The sequence below is a fragment of the Culex pipiens genome, chromosome 1 (assembly GCF_016801865.2).
Source record: "Culex pipiens pallens isolate TS chromosome 1, TS_CPP_V2, whole genome shotgun sequence".
NCBI lineage: Eukaryota > Metazoa > Arthropoda > Insecta > Diptera > Culicidae > Culex > Culex pipiens.
The window spans coordinates 66,933,360-66,959,840 of NC_068937.1; the positions used below are offsets into that span (position 1 = coordinate 66,933,360).

Consider the following 26,481-nt stretch of genomic DNA (forward strand, 5'->3'; position numbering starts at 1 on the left):
TACTTAGAATAGGAATTTCTAATTTTATCAAACGTACCTAAGTACCAACAAAGTCATGAATATCAAATCAATTTCAAAACGTACATAGCAGGTACGTCATTTCTGCCTCCGCAGGTAAATAAGGCCGATGCAAATATTTTTCAAAGTTTTTGTCCCTCGGCTCTGGCCGGGGTCGAGGGGGGGGGGCAAAAAAAAAATATAAATATTGAAATAACAAGCCATAGTTTTTAAACTTCATCATCCCGGTACGAGAATTGAACTCACGACCCATGGATTGGAAACCCAACACGCCGCTAGTCGAAACCCATCCCCTACCGGTCAGTATTCCCAGTGAGCATATTTACTCCATCACCTTCCGCTTATTTATTTATTTATTTATTCAATTAAGTAACGTAAGACTTCATGTCTTTTAAAATGTTACAATGTTTCAAACTGAGTGAGGTGGTTTTTGTTTAAGCTTCTTGCTAATTTTGTGTTGCTCTCATTCCCCAACTAATTAGTCTAAACGATTGAGTTCTTCTAATAAACTCTGCTTAAAACTCACAATAGTGGTACACGATTTGGTAGCTACTGGTAATGAATTCCAGAAGACAATGCCTCTTGCAAACATTGACTGACTATAATAAGAAGAATTAAAATGAGGTAACAAGTAATTTAATGTGCGCGTTTGTCGAAAAGGTCTTAATTTAGATAACAAATAATTAGGTTTTTTAGTGAATATTATTTTCTGTAATGTACAACATGATCTGAATCGATAGAACTGGGCAAAAGGACAACCAATTAGTGATTTTTGCAAGTGGGTAACCCTGGAGTAACGAGACAAATTGTAGACATATCTGATGCATGCATTAAGTGCGATACGAAGTTTGTTGATAGCTGCGGCCGAAGCATTAGTATATACAAAATCTCCATAAATGAAATGAGGAAATATTAAGGACTTAAAAAGCCTTGTTTTCGTGGCAGAGTCAAAATGTCTAGTAACTAAGTTAAGGCGTTTTAGCACTCCAAAGATTTTACCACATTGACTGTTTATGTGGGCATCCCAATCTAAATCAGATGTAAAAATAACACCTAAATTGTTAACTCCAACAATTGCCCCGTCGAAAATACGCCAACAGGATCGGCACCAGCAGCAGAACGGACGCAAACGATGCCATCACGGGAGTAGACCTGATGAAGATGTCCTTGCTTCTTCAACTTGAGGGCTTCAGAGCGTACTTCACGGGCCTGGGGTGTCAAGTTTTCATTTAAGAAGATCCTGTTGTTACTTTCAAAGCCTACGTCTCGCAGTGTCAGGTTCCGACTTCGTAGGTAGCGGCCATACAGTTCGATCCTCTCGTTCCTGATAGCAAACTGGCACAAGATCGGCGGGGAAGTTCCAACGGTTATGGCTTGTTTGGACAGTCGTTTGAGTCTCACAATAGGCGTGTTTGCGGGGTTGTACGCAAGTTTGGCAGCAATCATTCGAAACAGCACCTGCAGATCTTCGTTCTGGCTGAATGGGACACCGTTGAGGATCAGGTCATGGGCACGTTCCAGGCGGTCCAGTTGATTTGACACAGCATACAGATCATTGCGGGTTTCGTCGAGCCGTTCGGAAACTTGTTTTACGCTGACACTGCAGTCAGTTTTTAGCTCCAACAACTTAGCTTCCACGCTGGTGATACGGATTTCCAGGTCCGACTTGCAGGAATCGATGCGTGAGTTGGTATCCTCGAACAACCCTTGAATTTTGGCCCACAGATCGCCAAGCGAAGAGACGTCATCACCCATTTCGTCGATTTCCCTTCGACTACGTTTGTTGATGTTATTCTTGAGAGCGAGAGTACTCAACTTGTTCAGACTGGAAGAGCGTGTCACAGGTCTGTTTATATTCATCTGTCAACAGCGTTCGCAGTTGAATAGAATTGGCGATCTTCACTTTGCACAATTCTGAAGGGCTCGCAAAGAAAACGTGGCCAATTGCAAATTGTTTTCGAGAAAAAATACACCAATTGGTGGTGCAGCTGCAGGCCTCCACGATCAGACGATCACAGCACTGGAGTTCTATCGCGACCGAACGTTTTGAGACAGTTTAAAATCAAACTTCAGGTAAAAAGTACCGATTTCGCCGCGACGATAGAGTTCTATCAACCGATTGTACACATACCCTTCAGGATTTGATTGACGCTTACAAGGCGAAACCCGTAACCTCACGGCCACGGAAGCTCGGCTAATAGTTTCTACATTTGCATGGAAAAAGTGTTTTAAAATGCATTTTACACTAGTTCAGTTGTTTTGCAATCATTAGTTTTCAAAAACCCGTAACCTCATGGCCACGGAAGCTCGGCTAATAGTTTCTACATTTGCATGGAAAAAGTGTTTTAAAATGCATTTTACACTAGTTCAGTTGTTTTGCAATCATTAGTTTTCAAAAAATTTAAGATTTGACAAAAACAAAAATTCTAGCGAAAAAAAATGTTTTGCTATTATAAACATCGACAATTTTCGAAAATTCAAAGGATTTTTAAATCAACCCAAACATGCTAAAAATGATTCTAAACGCAGGGGAATGCATTCTCAATTGATTTCAGCTAATTTCACTTCAATTTCCATTGAAATTCTGAAGATTTTTGAAAAAATATTTTTTTTGCCCCCTGATTTTTTGGACCAACTTTGAAGGGGGGGGGAGACAAAAACTTTTAATAAAATTTGTACCAGCCTAATGTGATTTTAACCAAGCGTATACGCGAAATCATTAATTTCCTTGCATGAATCAAAATGTTCAAAATGGAATAACTCAAAAAGTGCACATAGGTGCACTTTGAAATTTGGAGACAAGTTAGGACATGGTTCAAATTTTAAGACTGCAAAATTTTCAGATCGCACAAATGCACACACAAAAAGTACTCCATTAACAAAGTTGAAAAAAACTAAATTTTGAATAAAAATCCATCTTTTTTGATTTTTATTATTTTTTTTAGCCTATAAAAGTGTGTTTTGTAAAATGTTATTGAAAAGTTGAATCAATTACCTTTCTGAATATATATAAGGCTGGTACAAATATTTTTAAAAGTTTTTGTCACCCCCCCCTTCAAAATTGGCCCGAAAATCAGGGGGCAAAAAAAATATTTTTACAATAAACTTCAAAATTTCAACGAAAATTCAAGTGCAACCAGCTGAAATCAAATTAAAATACATTCTCCAGCGTTTAAAATCATTTTTAGCATGTTTGGGTTTATTAAAAAATCTTAAGATTTTTTGAAAATTTTCGATGCAAAATCTTTTTTTTCGATAAAATTATTGTTTTTGTCAGATCTTAGATTTTTTGAAAACTAATGATTGCAAAACAACTGAACTAGTGTAAAATGCATTTTAAAATACTTTTTTCATTTAAATGTGAAGACTATGGCTTGTTATTTAAATTTTTATATTTTTTTGCCCCCCCCCCCCCCCTTGACCTCGGCCAGGGCCGAGGGACAAAAACTTTTTTAAATATTTGCATCGGCCTAATGATGCAGGAAAAAATACATAAACTTAAACAGCTACACAGTACAACCATGAAAAATAATCATTTTTTGTCAAAAAACATGTTTTTTCTTACCATTTTCGCCTTTGAAGGTCTGCAATTAGGTGAATTTTGAACCTACAACTTTCAAACTCCGGATTTTTCTTAGTTAGAATGTTTATTTTCGAAAAAAATACCAAAAAAAAATAATTAGAGTATGTCGGTTTTTCGATTTATGACCGCCTGAAACCCCATAGTGCATCGCACCCCGACGAACAGAGAGCTTTTAAGCGCTCTTTTACACCGGAATCGATACGACAAGCTTTCGATCAAGAATGCTGCCTTGGAAATCTCCCGGTTGGCGGAAAGTGCCTTAAATGTACCACGAAGAAAGAGGTATAAATTTTAACAATATGGTTTTATCAGATTGTTTTTTCCTGTTTACTAAATTAATGTAATTTTAGGACTTTACAAGCAAAAATCCCGAACCACTTCGAAATCGGAGGAGGATAGAACTCATTTCAGGACGGAACTATCCATGCCATGTGATTTATCGTGGAATGTATGTTTTAAATTAAATGTTCCTGTTACACTCTTATTTAACTCTTCAATCTATAGCAAATCGGGCAATAGGAAGCTGCAGTTGGAACGACTGAACAAACGACTGAAACGTTGGTTAACTGTTTGGATAGTTTAACAGCCTCAGCAGATCGACGATTTGAAGATGATCAGGACCTTGATCAGGGCCATGACCTAGCTGGTGACGAGAACAGCAACAAGGACAGTGAAGGTGAGCGTGGTCCTGTCCAAGTCAACGTCCAGCAACAAGTCCGATCTCGCCAGCTCGCCATCGAGCGTGGTCCTGGCGTCATCCGCAAGTCCGATGTCACCATTCAGCGTAGTCATGATTCTTCGAAATCGTCATCCGACTGCCCAGCGCGGCCTCAAATAAAAATTTTCATTTGCTTATAGTTGTGTTTCTGTTTTTACTTTACATTACAAATACATAAAATGATTAACAATTTCTCACATTAGCCGTATATTAAAACATTATTTTATTGAATAAACATAAAATTCAAAAAAATACTATCTTCGAATCAATTTCTTTTCAGTGCAATTTAAATTTTCAATTTAAAAAAAAAGAAATTTCAAGCAAGAGTATAACATTTAAATGAAAAATTCTTGGAAAATTCATTGTACATAAGTGCAGTTGGTTAGCAATCATTATTTTGGTCAAGGGGGTTGAGGGGTGGTCTTAAAAAATTGATGAACCCACAATGACAAACATGGAAATGTGACTTAAATTGTTATGAGCAGATTGCTTTCGATTTTTTATAAGGTACAATATTGATGGGAGGCAGTGGTTGTTCGCCTATTGAAGAATTTTGGTCATCCGCTGCCTGATTTTGAAGAGGGAGGGTGGGAAGGCTAGTTGAAGAAAATATTTGCTATTTGTTATAGTCTAACGGTGTCAGCAAGAATCCTGCATATCGGTAAGTAAATACTGCTACAACAACCAACACTAGTCTTCAACCGTTGGTAACACTTAATTGTTCCAAGCACCCAGATGCAAAAAACCAAAAGCACAATACATCTGCCAGGACTTTTCCACATAAACTCACTTTTAGATGTAGTTTTCCCACCAGGAAAGCCTGGTTCCAGGACCGCAAACTAAAGCTTTCTGCTTCCCTTGAGACGTTCTGACATTTGCTTCATGTTTACCATTCAAAACACATCACAACTACGTAGTAACCATTGAAAATAAAAGCTCAATTGGCGTCGGCATTCGAAGTTTTTGAGACACCGGACGTCGATCCAATGCGCACCTTGGGGACAGAACGGACAACCCTTTTTCCTTCTGGAATGTGTTCATTGGACCATCCCCTATACACCTGTCTTTATTCCGAGTGAATCCGTGTTGTCAACTGGCCTGTAGGATCGATTGAACGAAAAGCACAAAAATCCCATAGTAATTTACATGTAAACTTTAAACCGCTGGGGACAGGCCAATTCTCAACCAAATGGGCTGATATTTGGTATGAGAGTCCCTATGGGTACCCTCTACAAGGGGAACCTCGGTTTGCCTGATTCTGAGAACTTTTAGGTTTGGATGAAACACCCCACTGTGTACCCCACCCCCTTACACTCACCAATTTGGTGCCCATGACTCTAACCATACTTTTTGTATCATATTTCTAGTGAAGGAGAAATCAAAACATGTAGTTCAAGGAAGTTCAAGTGAGCAGAAGGTCATAGATGATTTTATTTTCGATGATGCATTGGATTTGTTGAATCATCAACGTTTACCGGTTTTATTTTGTAGTTTTTACGACAATCCAAGTGCTCCATCATTTTGCGCTGAGCCATCTTTCTTGAACATGCAGTTTTATGGACATAATGATATAATGCTTGGCGAATTTTTGGAAAGATACTGTTTTCGAAGTTCCTATATTTGCAAGTCTTGTAATTTACCTATGATGGATCATGTTCGTCGATATGTTCATTCCCAGGGATGCGTACATGTCGAATTACACGAAGATATGAAAAAGGTCGATACAGGTACCATACTAATAACATCTAAGTGCTCCATTTGTAACGAGGCTACCCAGCCGGTTCCTATGTCTAGCGACACGTGGTGTTATTCCTTGGCAAAATATCTAGAATTGCGCTTTCACAATCATTTATACAAACGAAGAACATTAGAAAGACAAAAAGAATGTAGTCATTCACTACATCGGGATTACGTTCAGTTTTTTTCGTATAAAGGGATCGTTGCGAGTTTCCGATATAGCTCCATTGAAATCTGGGAAATCGGCTTGCCTACAATGATAATGCAATTGAAAGATCTTAATGTAAAACACGTTCAACAAGATATTCAAGACATAAAAGATTTTGCTATAAAAGGTTACGAAGTGTACGTTAAAATATTCGATCAATTGGCAGATCTTTCTATTGATATTGAAACTTCTACGTGGTTGAAAAAGAAAGCAAATCAAGATCAAATGGTTTTCAAGCAACGTCTAGATTTTGTACAAACACTTTTGGTCGAAAAAGAGAGTACGAGTGAAGAAATAGAGGATGCAATATTGTTTTTGAAAAAAGCTTTGGCGGAAGCAGTAGACGAATGGGAACCAAGGCTAAACGAGATAATGATGCAATGTAAATCAAACCCTTCCAACGCAATGACTGATAACAATGCTGAAGAAATTGAACCTTCCGGCACAATAAAAAGAGATGAGAACAAAAGATTCGCTGTTGATAAAAATAAATTTATGTCACGATTAGCAAATAGTGAATCTGATGTTACCGAGTTCTTTGCTGACACATTGAAAACGGATGATAAAAATGCCAAAGAAAACGAACGTAAGGGCGTCAAAGGTTTGCTCAGTCAGTTTTTATCTTCGTCAGAAAATGCTCATATTTTCAATTCTCCTTTACCAAATCATGAGCATCACAATCTCAAATGTGGCCTGTTTCCTGTTATGGTCAACGATCAAGATTTGTCGTCATGTATAGCATACAGCTTAGTTTGTTCAGAATATCTGAAGTCATTAGACCATTTGTACGTTGAAAATTTTGCTGATAGCAGTTCACTTTTGAAAAGGAAATATTCGGATATTGGGTAAGTTATTATTTCAATAGGCCATTTAACCTGGATTTTACTGGGCAGATCCAAATCAGCTGAATGAGCAAGAGTGATGACTGTCATGGCGGTGAAATGAAATACCCGATCAGAAAATTACATCTTACGGTTGCCAAAAACATGAAGATGACATGTTTCCAGAATGCTTGACTTAACCCGGCCCGGGCGGAAAGTGAGTTGGGAGCGTTTTTTTATTACGTAACGCAGTTAGGGGGGGAGGGGGTGTCGGTGTCTGCTACGAAATGTTACGAAAATAGGGGGAGGGGGGGGGAGTGGTGAAAAATTCTGTTACGAAACGCAAAATTTTCATATAACAATTCTTAAAAAAATGCAAAAAGACCTTGCGTTAAGCGTTACAGCGGGGTAGGGGGGGTCGCTCATCTGTTACGATTTGTTACGAAGGGGGGGAGGGGGGGTCAAAAATCCAAAATTTTGCGTTACGTAATAAAAGAACGCTCCCAGTTGGTGGCGATATCTTCGAACTACCCAAGTAACCACAAGCACTTAATTGAAGTATTAATTCAGTACTAAATCAGCACTGGAATGTTTTGAAGTAGTAAATAAGCTTTGCGGATGCCTCAAAGTACCAAGACTTTGCAGTATTACAACAGGCATTAAACCACCATTTACGACCTTGAAAATGTGCTTCAAAGCATTTGATGTTTATCAACAAAGTAACCCATCGATACGGGAAACATTTCAGCCTGGCACGGTTTTATTGACTTTTATCCTTCTCCCATCATACCGTTCCAGTAAGCGTGCGGGCCAAGGCGCAATTCCCCCAGTGTGCATCAGTTTTATTTTTGCGTGAACTGGGTTCAATTCCCGCTGATTAAAGAGTTTTATTTTTTATTTTTTGTGGAAAACTGCAGCCTGTAATGAAGCCAAATTTTTCAAAACATATGCCCATAGTACAAAGGACATTATCAAAAGTTCTCTGGTAAATTGAATGACTTTTCTCGCAAGTAAAAAGCGGCTTTCCTGAATTCTGATACACTTTGCGAAATTTTGCCAACCGTGGACCAAGCACCCCTCGGAAAAACAGTTCCCGTTAGCCGTTAGCCAGTACTTGTCCCTAATAACCTCAAGCTTTCCGTAATTGATTGCACTGCACTTACTGGCTGGCCGCAATTTGCTGAGTGACTCGTAAATAATTTCCGTTCAACGAAATGACAACGGGTTTTTGAACCAGAACCATGAACCAGAATCCCTAAACAGCAGAAAGAAAGTCTTCATTAATGTTCGATTTATCTACCACATCGATTAAAAGTTTCAAAACAAACACTCATTTCAGAATACATCAGTTGGCTGGCGCGCATCCTGGAGAACGACGAGAAAAATGCAAGAATAACATCAAAGTGTCACACTCACACATGAAACGCAACAGGAGAAAGAAAAAAACAAAGGAGGCCCACCACGAAGTGTGTGGAGCAGCTGTTCTTTTTTTTCCCCCAGCCTTGACGTCGATAAAGCAGTTTATTTTTGTTCGAGCTTTCGTTGAAGTACTAAATCAGCATCACTGTGCGCCACTTGAAATATTTCTCAAGGGAAAAGTGCTGTTTAAATGTTTTGAAGCATTATTTGCTGGTATTAAATGCCAATATAATGCTGATTTAAATTTAAAAATAAAAAAATATAAAAATTGAAATTACAAGCCATGGTCTCAACATTTGAATGAAAAAAGTGTTTTAAAATGCATTTTACACCTGCCCAGTTGTTTTGCAATCATTAGTTTTCAAAATATGAAAGTATTGAAGAGATTTTTTTTTCACCGAAAAAAAAACTTTTTGCGGTTCTGTACATTGGATTTTCACACATAACATATTTTTGATCGATGAACATATTTTTGATCGATCCCAGACATGCTTAACATAATTTTGAATGCAGCAAAATGCATTTCTAATTGTTTTCAGTTGGCTAGACTTCTATTTTGATTAAAAATTTAATGTTTTTTGAAAAAAAAAAAATTTTTTGCCTCCTGATTTTTCGTACCGATTTTGAAGAGGGGGGGGGGGGGGCGACATAAACTTTGAAAAATATGTGCAACGGCCTTAGCAAAAATTTAAAAAAATTTAATTTTTCCAAAATTTTACCCGAACATCATGAAATGATTATTTGGACATTATTTCAAATTTTGCTGGACTTCCCGGCCCGGGCAGAAAGTTACATCTTCCTGAAAACTTGTCATGTTCGCAAAAACACAAACATGTCAAGTACCTGTTAACTTCCAGTTAAGAGTTACCCGATCAGAAAATTACATCTTACGGCAAATTTGTCATGTTGCCAAAAACATTAAGATGACATGTTTCCAGAACGCTTGACTTAAGAGATGTAGAAACATAAAATGTAACATGAGTTACTCTACGAAACATCAAAAAAATATCAAACCAAGTTGACATTTTGAACTTAAAAATATCATGTCATGGTACCGAAAAATATCATCCAGGAACATGAAATAATCATGGCCAATTCTGCTTTTTCCTGAAAAAATTGGTGCGAAAAAATATCATCCAGAAACATAAAAAAATCAAGACAGGTTCAGGTTTTTGCCTGAGAAAAACTGTTCGTAAAAATATCATCCAGAAACATTAATGTATCATGAAAAGTTGTGATTTGTGAAGAAATCTTACAAATCCATAATTCGCAACTTCCCATGATACATTTTTATTTTCAGATGGTATTTTTCGACAGAAAACTTAAAAGGGCTTATTTTTTTAAGTAAAAGTGCATCACGCTATCTGAACTGAGTACACCCTTACCAAAAATCATGATTTTCTGAGTTCAATATCCCACTTTTCATACGATTAACCATTTTTATGGTTTTAGTACCTGAACTCAAAAAATCGTATGAAAAGTGGGATATTGAAATCAGAAAATCATGATTTTTGGTAAGGGTGTAAGCCCAATGCACTGTTTACAAAAAAAAAGTCAGAAGAAGTTTTTTTTTATGTCAAAAACTGTCATCTGAAAACATAAAAGAACTATGAAAACAAGTGATATATTGGTGTTTTTTTTCTGAACATATATAAATGTACTAGAGTCTAACTTATTTACATAAAATTGAGTGTTTTGTTTGATTTGGGGTTAACATTTATAAGCATGGGTACCATAAACCAGATGACTTTGATTGAAGATGATTTTGCAAAACGAAAGTAAGACTGAATACGAATGAAACAAGCGTTAATCATACAGCTGGTGTATTGTCTTTTTGAAATGCTAAATTGCATATTTTAGATTCCTTTTATTTTTGCTAATAAATAATTCTAGATTACTTTTTCAAAACCACCAATGCGCCATGGGTTTCCTATTTACATAGGACCTTTTTAAAAAGTAAGCGAGAATTACAATTTGCAAGAAGTTTTTCTCAAAAGTAGTTTTAAGGGTAATATCTCAAAAATTAACACCATGAATGTTTTCAATTAAGACCCGAAAAAAAAAACGAAACTATTGGCACTACGCCCCCCGGGGCATGGCCTTCCTCTAACGTGGGATTTCTGCTCCAGCGCCTCTGACGAGACAGGAGAAACCGGGACCGACGTTTTACTTCACCATCCGATAGAAGCTCAGTGGATAAGGCGGGAATCGAACCCGCGTCTCATAGCATCATCGGGATCGGCAGCCGAAGCCGCTACCCCTGCGCCACGAGACCCACACTCAATTAAGACCCATTATCTTTAAAAAAAAACGGGAATTGACATGTACTGAATATCCAATTGATAAAAAGTGATATGTTCACATAACAATATTTTTTAACATACCTTGTAAATGATCTCTAAATCCATCCAATCAATTCCCTATGATGAATACTATGAGTTACGGAAATTGCTTTCCGCATAATTGATCGACGCCACCAACATCGTCAGCACAGCCGGCAACAGTAACCCAAACTGCGAACAAAGCTAAACTTCGTTTACCTCGCCGCGATTAAAGCAAGTAGCTCGATTAATGCTTTGCAAGCAAAACCTCAGTACCTCGTGTGTGAGGCTCTGGGGGACTTTTCGATCACAATAAAATCAGAACGTTTTGGACAGTCTAACACAACGCGTCGGCGTTATTTATTTCGAAACTTCCCCCCTTTCATAATGGGATCTTTATAACTGGCGCAGTCGAGTCTTCGCCGGAAGGTGGCTGTGCCCAGTGATTGAAGTGGTCGTTCGCGAAAATCTCGGTAGTGAGACCGAAAGTGCAAGTTAATGCGAAAAACACGGCAGTTGTTCATTCAGCAGAAATTCGTCACCAACGGCTCTGGAGATCAGGAGTGAAGCAGCCAAGGAAATTACCTGGTGAAGCAGCCACCGACCGAAGAAGATGAACCAACGTTATCCGCTGGATACTTCGGCAAGAGGCGTGATACCATCGTGTGCACATCGCGAAAAACTCAGAACCGAGTTCAGGAGCGCAGCACGACATGGATTTCAACACCTTCGACGAGGAGGACAAAGGAACAGCGTTACCCGGATTTTCAACAAGCAACAAAATTTAAAGTGAAAAAAATCTAAATTCAAAATTCAAAAATACTTTTCCAAATTTGATAAGTTAAGTGAGTGTGTGTGAGTGAAAACAAAATCAGCAATTCGAAAATCATTTAAATAATTCAGCATGACCAGATTAACTAATTTGACAAAAGGAAAAAACAAGATTCAAAATTTATTTTTTAGAAGGTGTGTGAGTGATAAAAAAAACAAAGAAAACCATTTCAAAATTATGTAGCAAAAAAAAATTCAGTTAATCGAGTGTGTTTGAAATTGTTGTGAGGAAACATTACAATGAAATAATAGTTTGTTTGTAATAGCTAATTACAAGTCTCAATTTGTAATTCAGAGTTACAAAAGTGTAATAAATGAAGATGTAATTAAGGATTACGTAATCTTTGATTACAAATATTTGTAACACTTAATTACAAAACAGCAACAACTATAATGTTTCAAACATCACCAAAGAAGCTTGAGATATTTCAAACTCGCTGAGTGACCTGTTTGGTAGTTCTTTCCGATGGAAAATTTATGTGCAGTCGATACGGATCGGGACGATCCTTTCTTGGTGAGGGAGCAGTTACGGAAATTGCTTTCCGCATAATTGATCGACGCCACCAACATCGTCAGCACAGCCGGCAACAGTAACCCAAACTGCGAACAAAGCTAAACTTCGTTTACCTCGCCGCGATTAAAGCAAGTAGCTCGATTAATGCTTTGCAAGCAAAACCTCAGTACCTCGTGTGTGAGGCTCTGGGGGACTTTTCGATCACAATAAAATCAGAACGTTTTGGACAGTCTAACACAACGCGTCGGCGTTATTTATTTCGAAACTTCCCCCCTTTCATAATGGGATCTTTATAACTTATGATATGATGATGGTTGTCCAGAAATTGCTGTCCTGTGAAAGAGAAGAGAACACAAAGTATCAATTCTAAAATGAAAATGTAAATCATTTTTGTAAAGATACTCCACCATTACAATGATTATTAAATGTAACTTCTACAAAATGAAAGTAAACAATACTTATCTGAATAAAAACGAGAATTCCGTTGTCAAAATGACCGGATTTGCCCAATGCAAATGATGGCTACCGGAACGATGGAGGCCCCAAAATCTTCCGGTGGAAGATGGTGCTGCTAAATAGGTAGGACCCGCCCCGCTGGAGACAGTTACAAAACGCAGCTGCTTATTAGATTGCACCGTTTTGCCTCCTCCTCCTTCAGAGGCTGAAAATAAAAAAAATGTTTTAACCGGGCTTTTGACGGAGGGGACAAGCTGCAGCAGAACAGAATCATTGGGGGCTGTGATAAATAAATAATACCTTGCGACTGCAAAGCTCCTCTTCTGCGAGATGCATCTGTCAACAGGCAAAACTAGCACCGTCTGCCACAGGAAGAATCTGGAGATTGTAGAGCTTCCGTAAAGCTGAATGATGGTGGCCATACCGGCAACGAGGATTCCTCTTCTGACTTCTTCTGTGACAGGTGCAAAAGTCGATCGCGAAAAAACCTCCTCCAAATTCTTTTGCAAACCACATCCCCCACATAAACAAACTAATACACACGCAATTACCGACATAAAACACATAAACAAAAACAGCACAGCCTGCCGGGTTCACTCCGCACCGAATTGAAGCCTCAGTTTCCATTGGTGGCCAACTCTGGCGGTGGTGAATCTACTTAGTTTTCCTTCTTCTAGTCACTAGAATCTAGTGTACCAAAATGGTGACGCAAAAATACACAAGATTCTCGCTACAAATCGTTCTTTTCCGCGGTAAAACGACAACCTCCACTTTCCCCTCACTCACTACACATAAACAAACACAAATACATACGACTATCGACACATAATGCACCAAAAATGCACTTTTTCCCGATTTACGAAACAAAAAACCACAGCACCGGTTTGTTTTGATTCCTGTTTTGACATTTCGCCGTGTGTGCGAGTGTAAGCAGCAAGTGGGAGAAAAGCGAAAAGAGAGAGAGCGTGTGCGCACAGTGAAAGCGTACTGTGAAAAAAACATTGCGTATAAATTGAATGAATTATCAACATTGATATTTAAATTGAATCGATTTGAATATTGAGTTTTTGCCATTAATATTCATTTTATATGCATGCCACAAACTTAGTAACAATGTGTATTTTTTATGGGATAGCTTATCTATTTTTTGAAGGTATTTTTTGAGAGAGCTTGTGCGCACAGTGAAAGCGTACTGTGAAAAAAACATTGCGTATAAATTGAATGAATTATCAACATTGATATTTAAATTGAATCGATTTAAATATTGAGTTTTTGCCATTAATATTCATTTTATATTAATGCCACAAAACTCAGTAACAATGTGTATTTTTTATGGGATAGCTTATCTATTTTTTGAAGGTTTTTGTTAATAACTTTCAATCAATCTGTTATTAAAATGATGTACTGAAAGTCAACAATATTTTTAATTGTAAAAAATATTTAAAGAGGTTCATTAAATATTTAAATAAAATTTCACTTTATTTGATATTGCAAGTTACATAAATCATCAGTTTTTCAATGTAATATTAACAACTTTTTGTTGGAAAAAGTTACATTGACTTTAACATAATCTACTTCTAAAAAAATCAATTTATAAACTTAAAAACGATTCATGCCCAAATTCTTTAAAACACTGAAATAATAAAAGCAAATCAAATATTGAAGAAAGATGATGTTCTTTCTTCAGTTGAATTATTCGCTCAAAACCAAAATCTTTCTTTGAATTAAACAGTTTTTAAAGGTACTCCTCATCTCAGCTTAGGACAACTACTATACCAATATAATACGGCAACAACGTTAAATAAAAAAAAATCTCTTCACGAGAACGTCTTTAAATCATATTTAAACAATAATTCGCACAAAATATTCTAGTGACTTCGCAGAAAAAGATTTTTGAAGCCACCTGTTATCAATATATCTTGGTGAAAATTCAATTAATATAAAATTTATGACTACATTGATTTGGTTTGAAAAAAATATATTCGCAAAATTAACAAAATGAAGTTCGAACAGTGATAGGTTCACCTTAAAATAATATTTTTCGTACATACCTGGTTAATCCTCTTCCAATCCATCCAACCAAAGCATGATTGCATCGCAGCTAATTTGTCTAATTAAACAAAATGCCAGATGCTGAATGTCCCGAAACATGCCCAGGTTGTGGTCCTGTTAAAGAAAACAAAACACAAAGTATCAATTCTAAAACAGAATGTCCAGGGTTTTTTTCATCAAATAATCCAACATGATATTAAAAAAAAATAGAAAAGGAAAGCAAATAATACTTATCTGAGTCAAAAAATCGTTGAAATACTTCTTCCTACTAAGTATTTAGAAGCAGCATGTACCATCGATTCAGATGGACTCCACTCTCCACCTTCACCGGGAAACTGCTCGCGAGTCGCCCAATAGATTACCTCCTCCGAAATAACCAGAGAAAGGTTCTTCCTTCTGTCACGGACACCCCTAAAGGATAGAAGCAATGTCACATTGTCACATCCCTGCCCCTGCCACACACTCACAATAATCAATTAAAAACGTAAACAAACCCCAAAGCACAGTCACTTGAACAATCGCAGGCCGCAGCCAGCACCAACGCGGATTTGTCAGTTTTTCTCTCGCTCACCCCCTCCGGAAACACCAAGGAAGTTTCATACAGTTGTAATCACCCGTTCACCAAGAATGCGTCAAACGTAAACAAACACACACGCACACAATCGCGCATTCGCGAAAACAATGTTCCCCCACAAATCAGGATTCCAATCACGCGACACCAAAACCAAAACAAACTTAACCAGCTGTGTTTTCCTTCACCGAGAACTCCCGTGTCCTGTCAAATTCACCGAAATAGTTCCGGCGTTGATCCGTGTCAAGACAGCACCTGCAGGAGGAGGAGGAGGAAGGAGGCCAAGTGACTTTGAGGGCAAGAGGATTCCTCTTCTGGGGGCAGCTGCTTGGCCTGAACATTCCTTGCATCCGCCAACACTGAGCGGAACTTTTTCTTCGCCCCCAGCCACCAAAACAGAAGCAATCACTTAACCACAATATATCGCGGCTCCCGAAGGCCACGGACCGATCGAACACACACTCCCTCGGCCATAGAACGTACTCACAACCCGCGGCGATTCGCGGATTACAATTTATCCGCGGAAAACTACTGCGCGAAAACGTAAACAAACCAGCCCGCCACGAACGCAAAAGCTGTCTGTCTGCCGATTGCCGATTCCTGTCACGACATGTCTCGCGCGTTGCGTGCGAGCAGTGAACGAAAGAAGAGAGAAGAGAGAGAGAGCGAGCGCGTGGGCTCATTTTTGCGCTTTGCGATGAAATTTTATGTGCGTTAAAATACTTTTTAATGTGATTAGTTTAACTAGTGTATTTAAAGTAAATTAAAGTGAAAAAAAACTCACTAAAAATTTCCATTAACAAAAGTGGCATTTTGCGGAGGAGTGAAAATTTTGCTAAGTCCAACGAAAACATGATGGAAAATAATTGTTTCATCTCATGATTGACAGGTCGATTTTTTTTCTAAGTCCCAAAATAATTGGACATTCGAAATTTTGCTAAGTCCAGCGAAAACAAGATAAAACTAGAAAATATCATCTCATGATGGAGAGGTCGATTTTTTTCTAAGTCCCAAAATAATTTGGCTTTCGAAATTTCCAGTTCAGCGAAAACTTGAACAAACATCAAAATATCATCTCATGATAGACGGGTCGAATTTTTTTCAAAGTCCCAAATAAATAAATTTTCGAAATTCTGCTAAGTCCAAAAATATCAAATAGAAATGAAAATAAAACATTTGGTGATACACTGTCTAGAAACATAAAAAGTATCATGAATTTCTGGGGCCAATTTTTTAGTTTTTGGAACAAACAAAAATCATGCCATGTTCACAAAAACAGTCCATGATATTTTTAAGTTCATCCTAAGATGCGACTTTCTGCCCGGGGGCCCGATCAGAAAATTACATCTTACGGTAAACTTGTCATGTTGCCAAAAACATGAAGATGACATGTTTCCAGAACGCTTGACTTAAGAGATGTAGAAACATAAAATGTAACATGAGTTACTCTACGAAACATCACAAAAATATCAAACCAAGTTGACATTTTGAACTTAAAAATATCATGTCATGGTACCGAAAAATATCATCCAGGAACATGAAATAATCATGGCCAATTCTGCTTTTTCCTGAAAAAATTGGTGCGAAAAAATATCATCCAGAAACATAAAAAAATCAAGACAGGTTCAGGTTTTTGCCTGAGAAAAACTGTTCGTAAAAATATCATCCAGAAACATTAATGTATCATGAAAACTTGTGATTTGTGAAGAAATCTTACAAATCCATATTTCGCAACTTCCCATGATACATTTTTATATTCAAATGGTATTTTTCGACAGAAAACTTAAAAGGACTTATTTTTTAAGTAAAAGTGCTTCGCGCTATCTGAACTGAGTAAGCCCAATGCACTGTTTACAAAAAGAAATAGTCACAAGAAGTTTTTTTAATGTCGAAAACTGCCATATGAAAACATAATAGAACTATGAAAACAAGTGGTATATCGGTGTTTTTTTTTGAAAATATATAAGTGTACAAGAGTCTAATTAATTTATATGAAATGGATTGTTTTGTTTGATTTGGGATTAACATTAATAAGCATGGGTACCATAAACCAGATGACTTTGATTGAAGATGATTTTGCAAAACGAAAGTATGACTGAATACGAATGAAAAAAGCGTTAATCATACAGCTGGTGTAATCGTCTTTTTGAAATGCTAAATTGCATATTTTTAGATTACTTTTTATTTTTGCCAATAAATAATTCTAGATTACTTTTTCAAAACCACCAGTGCGCCATGGGTTTCCTATGTACATAGGACCTTTTCAAAAAGTAAGCGAGAATTATAATTTGCAAGAAGTTTTTCTCAAAAGTAGTTTTAAGGGAAATATCTCAAAAATTAACACCATGAATGTTTTCAATTAAGACCCATTATCTAAAAAAACCAAACGGGAATTGACATGTTTTGAATATCCAATTGATAAAAAGTGATATGTTCCCATAACAATATTTTTTTAACATACCTTGAAAATGATCTCTAAATCCATCCAATCAATTCCCTCTGATGAATACTATGATATGGTGATGTTTGTCCAGAAATTGCTGTCCTGTGAAAGAGAAGAGAACCCAAAGTATCAATTCCCAAATGAAAATCCAAATCATTTTTGTAAAGATACTCCGCCTTTACAATAATTATTAAATGTAACTACTACAAAATGTGAGCAAATAATACTTATCTGAATAAAAACGAGAATTCCGTTGTCGAAATGACCGGATTTGTCCAATGCAAATGATGGCTACCGGAACGATGGAGGCCCCAAAATCTTCCGGTGGAAGATGGTGCTGCTAAATAGGTAGGACCCGCCCCGCTGGAGACAGTTTCAAAACGCAGCTGCTTATTAGATTGCACCGTTTTGCCTCCTCCTCCCCCTCCTTCAGAAAAAAAAATTTGACGGAGGGGACAAGCTGCAGCAGAACAAAAACTTTGGGGGCCGTGATAAATAAATAATACCTTGCGACTGCAAAGCTCCTCTTCCGCGAGATGCATCTGTCAACAGGCAAAACTAGCACCGTCTGCCACAGGAAGAATCTGGAGATTGTAGAGCTTCCGTAGAGCTGAATGATGGTGACCATACCGGCAACGGGAATTCCTCTTATGACTTCTTCTGTGACAGGTGCAAAAGTCGATCGCGAAAAAGCCTCCTCCAAATTCTTTTGCAAACCACATCCCCCACATAAACAAACTAATACACACGCAATTACCGACATAAAATACATAAACAAAAACAGCACAGCCTGCCGGGTTCACTCCGCACCGAATTGAAGCCTCAGTTTCCATCGGTGGCCAACTCTGGCGGTGGTGAATCTACTTCCCGATTTACGAAACAAAAAAGCACAGCACCGGTTTGTTTTGATTCCTGTTTTGACATTTCGCCGTGTGCGCGAGCGTAAGCAGCAAGTGGTAGAAAAAAGAAAAGAGAGAGAGAGCTTGCGCGCACAGTGAAAGCATACTGTGAAAAACATTGCGTTTAAAATGAATTAAATATCAACATTGATATTTAAATTGAATTGATTTATTTATTGAGTTTTTGCCATAAATATTCATTTTTTATTAATGCCACAAAACTCAATGTGTATTTTTTAAGGGATACCAGTCTTATCTATTTTTTGAAGGATTTATTAATATTTTTCAATCAATCTGTTATTAAAATGATGTACACAGAAAAAAAGTTTAATTTTGGAATGTTGAAAATTTGGTAGTTTGAATATTACCTCTTTTTGACTAATATTACTTAAAAAATGTTTAAAAATGTAAAAAACCTGATGAATATTCATCAAAAACTGATTAAAATTCATAATTTTCTGGGGTAAAATTAATCATTTATTTTGCCACAAAATCTGTCACCATTTCCTGATGACTATTATCATTATTTTTTTTCTGTGTACTGAAAGTCAACAATATTTTTAAATGAAAAAAATATTTAAAGAGATTCATTAAATATTTAAATAAAACTTCACTTTATTTGATATTGCAAGTTACATAGATCATCAGTTTTTCAATGTAATATAAACAACTTTTTGTTGGAAAAAGTTACATTGACTTTAACATAATCTACTTCTAAAAAAATCTATTTATAAACTTCAAAACGATTCATGCCCAATTTCTTTAAAACACTGAAATAATAAAAGCAAATAAAATATTGAAGAAAGGTGATGTTCTTTCTTCAGTTGAATTATTCGCACAAAACCAAAATCTTTCTTTGAATAAAACAGTTTCTAAAGGTACTCCTCATCTCAGTTTAGGACAACTACTATACCAATATAATACTGCAACAACGTGAAATTTAAAAAAAATCTCTTTAGGAGAACGTCTTTAAAAAATATTTAAACAAAAATTCGCGCAAAATATTCTAGAAAAAGATTTTCGAAGCAATCTGTGATCGATATATCTTGGTGTTTCAATTCAATTAATATAAAATTTATGACTACATTGATTTGGTTTGAAAAAAATATATTCGCAAAATTAACAAAATGAAGTTCGAACAGTGATAGGTTCACCTTAAAATAATATTTTTCGTACATACCTGGTTAATCCTCTTCCAATCCATCCAACCAAAGCATGATTGCCAAATGATTGCATCGCAGCTAATTTGTCTAATTAAACAAAATGCCAGATGCTGAATGTCCCGAAACATGCCCAGGTTGTGGTCCTGTTAAAGAAAACAAAACACAAAGTATCAATTCTCAAACAGAATGATTTATTTTTTATCAAATAATCCAACATGATATTATAAAAAAATAGAAAAGCAAAGCAAATAATACTTATCTGAGTCAAAAAATCGTTGAAATACTCCTTCCTACTAAGTATATAGAACCAGCATGTACCATCGATTCAGATGGACTTCACTTTCCACCTTCACCGGGAAACTGCTCGCGAGTCGCTCAATAGATTACCTCCTCCGAAATAACCAGAGAAAGGTTCTTCCTTCTGGCACGGACACCCCTAAAGGATAGAAGCAATGTCACATTGTCACGTCCCTGCCCCTGCCACACACTCACAATAATCAATTAAAAACGTAAACAAACCCCAAAGCACAGTCACATGAACAATCGCAGGCCGCAGCCAGCACCAACGCGGATTTGTCAGTTTTTCTCTCGCTCACCCCCTCCGGAAACACAAAGGAAGTTTCATCCAGTTATAATCACCCGTTCACTATGAATACGTCAAACGTAAACAAACACACACGCACACAATCGCGAATTCGCGAAAACAATGTTCCCCCACAAATCAGGATTCCAATCATGCGACACCAAAACCAAAACAAACTTAACCAGCGGTGTTTTCCTTCACCAAGAACTCCCGTGTCCTGTCAAATCCACCGAAATCGTTCCGGCGTTGATCCGTGTCAAGACAGCACCTGCAGGAGGAGGAGGAGGAAGGAGGCCAAGTGACATTGAGGGCAAGAGGATTCCTCTTCTGGGGGCAGCTGCTTGGCCTGAACATTCCTTGTATCCGCCAACACTGAGCGGAACTTTTTCTTCGTCCCCAGCCACCAAAACAGAAGCAATCACTTAACCACAATATATCGCGGCTCCCGAACGCCACGGAACGAACGAACACACACTCCCTCGGCCACAGAACGTACTCACAACCCGCGGCGATTCGCGGATTACAATTTATCCGCGGAAAACTACTGCGCGAAAACGTAAACAAACCAGCCCGCCACGAACGCAAAAGCTGTCTGTCTGCCGATTGCCGATTCCTGTCACGACATGTCTCGCGCGTTGCGTGCGAGCAGTGAACGAAAGAAGAGAGAAGAGAGAGTGAGCGAGCGCGTGGGCTCATTTTTACGCTTTGCGATGAAATTTTATGTGCGTTAAAATACTTTTTAATGTGATTAGTTTAACTAGTGTATTTAAAGTAAATTAAAGTGAAAAAAAAACTCACTAAAAATTTCCATTAACAAAAGTGGCATTTTGCCGAGGAGTGAAAATTTTGCTAAGTCCAACGAAAACATGATGGAAAATAATTGTATCATCTCATGATTGACAGGTCGATTTTTTTTCTAAGTCCCAAAATAATTGGACATTCGAAATTTTGCTAAGTCCAGCGAAAACAAGATAAAACTAGAAAATATCATCTCATGATGAAGAGGTCGATTTTTTCTAAGTCCCAAAATAATTTGGCTTTCGAAATTTTTCTAAGTCCAGCGAAAACTTGATCAAACATCAAAATATCATCTCATGATAGACGGGTCGAAATTTTTTCAAAGTCCCAAATAAATTAATTTTCGAAATTCTGCTAAGTCCAAAAATATCAAATAGAAATGAAAATAAAACATTTGATGATACACTGTCTAGGAACATAAAAAGTATCATGAATTTCGGCGGCCAATTTTTTAGTTTTTGGAACAAACAAAAATCATGCCATGTTCACAAAAACAACTCAAGTTATTTTTTTGTTCGTCCCATGATGCGACTTTCTGCCCGGGGGGCAGAAAGTTGCATCTTGGAAAAATCTACCCATGTTCGTAAAAACACGAACAAGTCAAGTTCACCCCAGGGTATGGTTAAGAGATAACCGAACATGGCCACGAACATAAATTGTTCGAGGCGTATCTGCGAAAAATCTTGTTGAGTTTATTTGACCAACAATGCCACATCAAGTTGAGTTTATAGTAGCAAACAACCCCGGGCGGAAAGTGAGTTGGTGGATATAACTTCGAACTATCTTGGCTTGTTTATTCGCATCTTGCTGTAAACTCCTCGAGTTATGACGACTTTTGAAACCGACTGCGTATCATGGAAAGTATATTCCATGATCATACTGCATTATCTACAGTTGATATTGAGCTGTTAGTGGTAGTTTTTTTGGACTTAGCAAAAATTTCAAAAATTTTATTTTTTCCAAAATTTTACCCGAACATCATGAAATGATTATTTTGACTTTATTTCAAATTTATGCTGGAATTAGCAGTCACTGACAGAATTTTCAATTTCCGACACTTAGAATAATTTTCATGAGCTGATATTTTAAAGTTTGGTTTTATTTATGCTGGACTTTGAAATTTTTGCGTATATTTTTCAATTCTTTACTTTTACAGAAAATGCATTTTTTTTGGGACTTAGAAAATTTTTGGGAGTTTGGAAACATGATAAATTATTTTGATGTTTATTTTTGCTTTGAACCAAAATTTCGGAAAAATCGACGAAATTACAGGAAATTTTCGTCCGATTTTTACAAAAACTTCAGTTTGTTCCTAAAATAATGTCCCTAACAAAACGTCTTCATTGAAATTTTGAAATTCGAAAGTTGGTTTTTAATAATTATTGATATACCCCCTACAAAAATCGATCCGGCACTTAGAAAATTTACGGGATCCGTATCACGACAAGATTTTTGGTAGAATTTATTTGATTTTTTGGACTTAGCAAAATTTTGGCTTTCGGCTAGTAAAATATTTTCATCACTTAGAAATGTTTCGAGATGAGGAAACCGAAAAAAAATTGGGACTTAGAATTTTTTTGGGAATTTGGAAACATGATAAATTATTTTGATGTTTATTTTTGCTTTGAACCAAAATTTCGGAAAAATCGACGAAATTACAGGAAATTTTCGTCCGATTTTTACAAAAACTTCAGTTTGTTCCTAAAATAATGTTCCTAACAAAACGTCTTCAATGAAATTTTGAAATTCGAAAGTTGGTTTTTAATAATTATTGATATACCCCCTACAAAAATCGTTCCGGCACTTAGAAAATTTACGGGATCCGTATCACGACAAGATTTTTGGTAGAATTTATTTGATTTTTTGGACTTTGCGAATTTTTTGCTCTCAGCCAGTTGAATATTTTTCAACATTTTGAAAAATTATTTTGATAAGAAACATTACCAGGTTTTTTGAAATTTTACTGTGGATTTTTGGACTTATGCAATTTTAGGAATATTTTCATAAACTTTTATTTTTAATTTAAAAAAAATGGAATATAGAGACTTTGGATTTTTCGTGATTTGGAAAATTATTGTGACATTTTGGCAATTCAACGCTTTCTCCACAATTTTTTAATGAGTTTTTAAAGTAAAATAATTTTTCAACATTGTAAAATCTTATTTTGATGTGAGTGCATATGTTCCTGCAATATTACTCATATTTGTGAAGAGGAAGAAGGGGGGGGGGGGTCTGAATTGTGGCGGGGTGCATTAAAAACCAATAAAATTATTTTTGGGATCAAAATCTACTTTATGAACTTGATATGATTTTTGGAAGATTTCAGTTGTTTGCTACTATAAACTCAACTTGATGTGGCATTGTTGGTCAAATAAACTCAACAAGATTTTTCGCAGATACGCCTCGAACAATTTATGTTCGTAGCCATGTTCGGTTATCTCTTAACCATACCCTGGGGTGAACTTGACTTGTTCGTGTTTTTACGAACATGGGTAGATTTTTCCAAGATGCAACTTTCTGCCCGGGACTGAAATCTTCCAAAAATCATATCAAGTTCATAAAGTAGATTTTGATCCAAAAAATAATTTTATTGGGTTTTAATGCACCCCGTCACAATTCAGACCCCCCCCCCCTTCTTCCTCTTCACAAATATGAGTAATATTGCAGGAATATACGCACTTACATCAAAACAAGATTTTTCAAAGTTGAAAAATTATTTTACTTTAAAAACTCATTAAAAAATTGTGGAGAAAGCTTTGTGTCTGCGCCGAGACACCTCCTCGACAGCCGGGATTGTCCTCAGCAGGACAGGGAGTGGACTGTAAGACTCCGATGGGTGCTTGGTCCGGATGAAGAAGAAAAGTCCTGGTCGTCGGTTTGGGATGATCTTCTTGGGGCCGTGTGCAATTCTAAAGAGCAAGAGAATCTATTATCTTGCCTTGTGCAACGCGAGTGCAGAATTGGGTCCTTAAGGGTCACACATTATTTCGGCCCCAACATACCGGCCACCAATGGAATCCCGATTCCATTTAAACTAAACTACACTTCTTACTTGCTAGCACATCACTTCTTGTCTTCGGAGTTCGCCGACTCGCTGGGCGACTCGTCGTCTTCAGGGTTGGAGTAGACAGCACCCGACGGAACCTTGACGCTCACAACCCGCACCAGTCCGTCCGGACCAGGACGAACTGCGGTTGAGCGGCACATGCTCCAACAAAGGGGGAAAGATTGTCTTCTTTCAGGATGACCAGCTTGCCGGTACAGGTCCTCGGTGCGTTTGTTGCCCACAGCTTCCAGTATTGCTGGTTCTTCCGCTGAATCGCTTGCCACAGCGATAGCCGGTTGGTAGGGACACCGGAGAGGTCGGGCTCAGGGATCGCTTGTAGAGCGGAGCCGACCAGGAAATGTCCGGTTGGGATAGCAGTCACATCGTTGGGGTTCTCCGAAACGGCCGTCAGCGGCCGCGAGTTGAGACAGCTTTCGATTTGGCAGAGCACCGTCTGCATGGCTTCAGTGGTGAGAGCTTCTATGCCGATGACTCGGCGGAGGTGGTGATTCAGCGCCCGTACTACGCCTACGGTACGGTGCGTAACGTTGTCCACGTTGAACTTGGTGCCGACGGTTCGGCGGAGAGAGGAGGTTTTGCACTTGAGATCGGGTGGGCGTCCACGACGGTTCGTATCGAACTCCTTCCGTGCCATGTTACGGGGATTGCTTCCAAACGGGGGGCCTGCGTGCAGCAGGGGGCTTTGAGCTGATGCCATTGGGGGGAAACGCAAGAAGATAGCACGTTTGCTTCCGGGAGCTTGTCGGTTGACAGCGCCGGCCACCAACGGGGAGTGCACCTCTGTCGACTAGCGGGTCGACCTCGAGCCAGCACTGAGCTTGATCCACGCTCCAAGTCGGTGAGAGATCTTCTGCCGCCAGATACGGAGAGGTTGGGGGTGGAACGCCAGGTCGCTTCAGCGAGCAGCTGAGTCCAATTCGGGGTGAACTCGACAGCGGCGAGTATCGTCCAAGAAATGCGAGTTTTAGCTTGTTGAAATCCGGGGGAGTGAACCCAACGAGCATTGCGTGGGCATCCAGCTTGCGAGTAGTGACGTTATCCTCAAGCGAGCCGTGCTTGGGAGACGCAGAGCGCTTGAACCGGATCGCTGCCGATTCGAGTGAGCACGAGTGAGCCAGAGTGTTCACCGAGCTGCCATCCAGGGGAGTGAGTTGCTGAGAGAGCTTACTGTCGTAATCGGGGACTTTCTTTTATAATAAAAACACAGATATTTTGCAATTAACAAACAACACGTCTTATTCCACAGAAATTAACCACAAAACTGATTTGACAATCTTTATTCTCTCTTTCGCCGGCCGCGCGCATCTCGTTGTTTTCTTGCTCGTTGTTCTCTCTCGCAGCTCGCTAGCGCGCTCTCGCACTCAATCCACAATCAGCTAACAAGGCAATATTCATGAAGGTGCGCACTTTTTGTTGCGCTCTTAACTCTTATTTATGAATTATATCAATCTTATAATAAATGCTCATTTAATAATTTATTACATATTCAATCCTGCAACCCATAATCCCTACATTCTCCCTCTTTTCTACTCTCAAGATGACTAATATCAATCATAATTCCTAACAGAAAAATTGCATGAATGCTAAATCAATCAATTTTTTTTTTTAATTTCCTAAAAGATTTTCGTCGGGTTCCTCGACTTTGTTTTCATGCTGATCTAAATACGAAAGCGCAGTCTTCGAAATGTTTCATCTATGTTGTCCAAGAGACTGACATCCGATCGCAGGAGTTGTAGAAAATGGAATGCGCTGATGAGGTTGAAAATTTAAAAACACCTGAAAATATAAGAAAAAGAAAAAAACGAGGAGAAAAACAAAAACCACAAATATTTTCCAAATAAACGCAGGTTTATCAATTTTGTATGCAATACGAGATTAGTGATTGTTTACCTGATTTTCTTTAAATTTTATGTAATTTAAAATTAAAAAGCAAATTTTACAAACATTGCTGAAACAACACGATTTATTAAAATAAGAATTCAAATTCAAAAGCAATTTTTATTTTTTTAAACATTTCGAATGAAATGGAATCACATTATTTTTATTTATTATCATTTTGTGAATATGAATATAAAACAATGTGTTCTAAATTCAAAAATCTAACATGTTGCTGACTTAAATAACAAATGAAGCATAATTCTGGCGTTTTTTTTAGTTTTAAATTTATGTGTACCATAAAAAACAAAGAATAAACATTTTTAAGAATATATACAATGTGGTAATTTATTTAACTTATTTAAAAAAAATCTGAACAAAAACTATGACAGGCATAGGTATTG

General features: G+C 37.6%; 2 protein-coding genes across 2 annotated transcripts in view; both read left to right on the plus strand.

The window, feature by feature from the left end:
* The window catches only part of LOC120432044 (uncharacterized), a 382,988-nt gene that overhangs the window by 143,009 nt on the left and 213,498 nt on the right, over positions 1–26,481 (plus strand).
* LOC128093858 (putative 1-phosphatidylinositol 3-phosphate 5-kinase) lies at positions 5,602–7,310 on the plus strand (the record flags this gene model as incomplete). Its single annotated transcript, XM_052711708.1, has 1 exon — positions 5,602–7,310. A coding segment is annotated over one exon (1,512 nt), but the record flags the coding sequence as incomplete, so codon positions are not given.